At 36.5% G+C, this 4,585-nt stretch overlaps 1 protein-coding gene across 1 annotated transcript in view; it reads right to left on the bottom strand.

Moving 5' to 3' along the window:
• LOC109841785 (chaperone protein dnaJ 72) overlaps positions 852 to 4,585 on the bottom strand; it is a 5,281-nt gene continuing 1,547 nt past the window's right edge. The window contains exons 3-4 of the mRNA XM_020410726.1: positions 2,688 to 2,757; positions 852 to 1,055 (exon numbers count right to left, since the gene is read on the bottom strand). Of these exons, the coding sequence (XP_020266315.1) occupies positions 852 to 1,055; positions 2,688 to 2,757 (274 nt within the window). The remainder of the gene's footprint in view (positions 1,056 to 2,687; positions 2,758 to 4,585) is intronic.

Genomic DNA, 4,585 nt, shown 5'->3' with positions numbered 1-4,585 from the left:
AAGTAGTCGTTGAAGAAAATATTTTAGATATATACTGTGACAAAGAACAATAAGAAACAATTGCACAGCATCAGAATACAACTATGATGCTGCCAGCGGAAAGTAGGAAGTCAGTGAGGATGGTTAAGCATCAGAAAAGAGGATAACAACTATAGTTTCTCTATGAATTTAATTCAATTGGATGTCATAAGCTGGTAACCAAAGGTGAGTGGGAGCTGTTAATTTTGTAGCATTTTCATCCATGTTGGCACGCAAGTAGTCATGGAACATAGCTCATTACTAGTATATTATAGTATATTTAAACTACATACTTTTCAAGGGTATCCTATAGAAGCATTTTCTTGTGTAGAAAAAGAAAACCTTAGTTATCATTGCTTCTGCAGGGAGGACTTCAGATTTTTTCGGGAGAAGAAAATCTTATTTGCTCTCCTACTACAAGGATAGATTTCTCCTTTGTAGAAGAAGAATTTTTTTCTTAGCCTTCCTTCTATAAATTACTCTATGACTAAATAAAATTCCTTCGAAGAAGGAGAGATCTAGAATCAAGCCACTTTGGGAAGTATTGTTACAAGCAGCACACAGAAAAACTGAAGTGTGACGGAATGCAACTTCTGTTGACTTAAGAGTTAAGATTTTTGAGTTTTAATGTTTTGAGGGTACAACAATGTGAGATATTGAACACCATGAAGACAACTTGGGAAAGAAAGCTTGCTGATGCAACTCTACATAAGTAGAGGAAAACTAATGCATGAATCATTATGAAGTGGTTTGGGAGCCTCACCATCATACATGAATTTGGGAAACAAGAAAGCTTCAGTTCTCTTTCTGTGCTCTGCTTTTCTCAACTGTTTTCAGGGTTTCTTCAAATGATTTCTGTATAGAAAAAGACCAGCTCTTAAGCGTAAAATCAATAGCCGCAAGTAGTACTCAACATAACTCAGACCCGCCATAAAAATGAAAACATTGCAAAGAAGCCTTGCAGGCAAATTTCTGTAACCTGGCATTAAAAAGAAAATGTAGAAGTTTGCCCATCTCTTAGATGCATTTGGTGATTTCTGTCAGTAAATAAAAGTAAGAAGATTCATTCCACAGGTCTTTTAAGTAAAGCTCATTTTATTATTAAGTGTAAACAGACTAAAAATTAAAAGACTACAATGGCAATTTCCGCTTACACAATATTGTCTATGAATTAGGAGTCAACATGTGATAGATTCACACCCAAAAAAAAAGAGCATGTCAACATAAGATAACATATTCCTACGCTACTAACAGCAGGGAGCACAAACTGAACTGTCTCTGATCAGGCCTCACAAATAAGTAGTTGCATTGTAATAGTAAGGGACTTAACAGTTTAGGCAGTACAAGCAAAAGGAGACTGAGTGTACTTAAAAATATTACAAATAGCTTGACACTAAGCATGCAAATAGCTCGCAAATAGCTATACATGGAAACCATTCATTGTTTCTTAAACTACTTTCAACAGGAATGAAGGGATCATCTTTAAATCCCTAGTTTTATAATCTCTTAACTTCTAGATTCCATTGAAAGACTGTTATCTAATACGAATAAAAAGCGATGTAACTAACCTATTTGGTCTGCCATTAATTTGTTCTCCAATCGGTTATGGATCCAAGCAACACTAAATTACACCTAAACCTGATCAAACTATTGTTATTAACATAGGGGACCTGAATACTATTCCATTTAAGTTCCGCTAAGGGTTATTCCTCCATTAAGAGGCTGTTTGGTAGCATGTTACTGTACCTGTCGCTAGTACAGTGATAACTGGGCTATTTATGCCAGTTACAAGTATTTATTTCTTTGCAACTCACTAGTTGTAGCAAGTGCAGTTGCAATGTGTGACGTGCGTGGAAAAAAAAGCTACAGGACACAATCACATTTTTTGGGCCATGAACATGAACCATATTCTCGCATTCATTTCAGTTGCATTCTTTAAGAGGTATGTCCTCCCTTAAGTTAACAACAATCATCATTCAAGTTCTCTAAGGCCTACTCCTAATCCTTCTTGTTCCATCGACTACAGTTTAGCCTTCTCCTAATTGGTAAATTTAGTGGCCTTCACTGCATATGAACAAAGCATTTCAATCAACTCTCATTTTAGGTAGGAGTCTCACTAATCACTATAGATGCACTCATTCTCATTGTATCCTTCAATGCATATCCACGTGCCTTGTAGCATTCTCATTTCCCCTGTACATATGTTTTGCACATGTTATTTCTTTAATTTCTTAAATGTCTCACATTCTGATCCATAAATGTCGTTGGTTTTACAGCTTCCGTGTACAATCTCCCTTCAGTTATATATGAAGATATTGGGCTTTATCATTTTGATTATTTTATACCACTGAATTATTATAAGACACGTTCTCAATAAATCTTTTTTACTTCAGATCCAATTCCCTATGATGTCTTCAGGAAGTCACGGAAAATACTCCTTAGCAACAACTTTTAACTTTAACATGATAGGGATAATTCGGGAACATGATCTTGGCGATACAATCTTCAGAATATTGGAGTTATAACTTATACATAGTAAAGATCAACAATTAGCCTGAAATAATGTACCCAATTATAATCTGATAAAGTCAAAAGATGAGTCTTTTAGAAGGGTAAAAAATGTGCAAAAAAGATATTAGAATAAAACAAGGAAAAGGTCAATTCAATACCCCAGAATTATTCACTCTCCAGAGTGTCTCCACACTTCTCTCTATAATTACTGCTCCACCAAATAGCAAACTGGAAGAAAAGAGATATATAGTATCAGTTAATCCATGCAAATGACATTTGTTAGATAAAATTTAAAAAGTACAACAATCTTTTTCAGAAGAAAGTTTGCCCAATTATTATTTTAATGACACAAGTAACAACCCTTCATCAACTGTTGGACACAATACGATCATGGAAATGTTCTCAGACAGGAAATATCTGATGCCCACTCCCAAGGCCTTGTAATTAAATGTCTTTTTGGGTGAAATATGTCACATAGGGGTGAATTAAACAATTGTAGAAAATAACCAAGCATGAAACTCAAAAGTTAGGATGATATCAAGTATTTAAATTAAATTCTTTGTTTTTTCTCTTTCATGCATTTTTTACCTCATTACTTCGAAGCCAGAAACCTTAAATAACTTAATTATCTCCCACTTCAACCCAGTTGGAGCTCATCCCAAACTATTGGCACGATAAACCATCAAGTCCCAAAATCTCCGGTCACAACCTTCTTTCATAAGTCAATTATACAAATCAGAACATCCAGTATTATATTAAATCTGCAAAACTCCTATAACTATAGTGCCTATTACTATATACTGCTTGCTACCCTCTCATTCAAACTGTTCAAAACAAATCATGTGCATTACCTAACCACGAAATTCTTAGCTTTCTCGTTATCTAAGTCCTAAACTTTTCACCCCCTACATACAAATTCAATCAGTTGCCAATGTTGAGTCACTGTCAAGTTTCATTTGACATATTCATGCCTCAATTTATTTCTTCTTCACTAACCAAACATCAAGCTTTTTTCCCCCTCTTAAAAATCAACTTCATTTAGCTCATTCCTTAAGGCTTTCTATTGCTTCCAGATGAGTCGATAACTTGGCATGTGCCACTCACCATATATGTCCCCCATAATTACCGTACATGCAAACAGTCTAGTTCCAGTGCATTAAGTTTCTCTATTATATTCTCCATTCAATAACAATGAATATCTGGGAAGAGTTTCCGAACTATACGCAGCTCAGCTTTAAAAGGATACAAATCTCATGAAAAAAACAAAGGTACTTCAGCTGAAAATTACCTATAATCATGCAATACCAGGTGTAACTCGGATTGCCTCAAGGTGGACGGCATTCCGTGGTCTCCACAGAATATACTTCCATCTCTCTTTCCGCACTTTCTCTTTTATTCAAATTCCCTTACAAATCTAAATATAAATTACAGTTCTCTCCCTTACAATACTTTGTTTGCCCAAAAATCACAAATTAGAATTTGCCTTCACCGGTTTATCTTCCTCTGTCCATGGTTGGGGCAGGAAGGACCTTGAACGACTTCATGCCAGTATGTGTTTTCTTTTTGTTCCTATGTTTATCCTTTGGACAATTTTTTAAAAACAACCATTTTTTAAATTTAATAAGTAAAATCGACCGTTCAAATTTTTTTTTAGCAAAATCGACCTCCTCTAGGACTGCTCAATTTCTTTTTAGCAAAATCGACCTTCTCTACCGCACGGGACTAGCAGTCCCGTGCAGTTCTCCCAAAACCCCCGATCACAGCTGTCCAACTCCCCTACTCTCTCTATCCTCTCCAAACTTCGCCTCCCCCAACCCAAACTCCTCCTTCGGAGAACAAATTAAGCTCAAGGCCAGCATTCTGTATTATAGGATAACAGCAAGCGAGGTTAAGTGTTCTCTTCCCCTTCATGGCTCAAGACCACATCACCCCCTTCCTGCTCTTGGCGGAGCTCATCCACAAAGCCTATCCGAGCTACAACATCACTCTACTCAGCACCCCCCTCAACATCCAAATCCCTCCCGTTCGATCCCACCGCCCACAGCCTCCCCTCCGG

Source organism: Asparagus officinalis, chromosome 5, assembly GCF_001876935.1.
Source record: "Asparagus officinalis chromosome 5, Aspof.V1, whole genome shotgun sequence".
Classification (NCBI taxonomy): domain Eukaryota; kingdom Viridiplantae; phylum Streptophyta; class Magnoliopsida; order Asparagales; family Asparagaceae; genus Asparagus; species Asparagus officinalis.
Note: the sequence above shows the minus strand (reverse complement) of the source record. Positions and strands in the feature narration are given on the sequence as shown.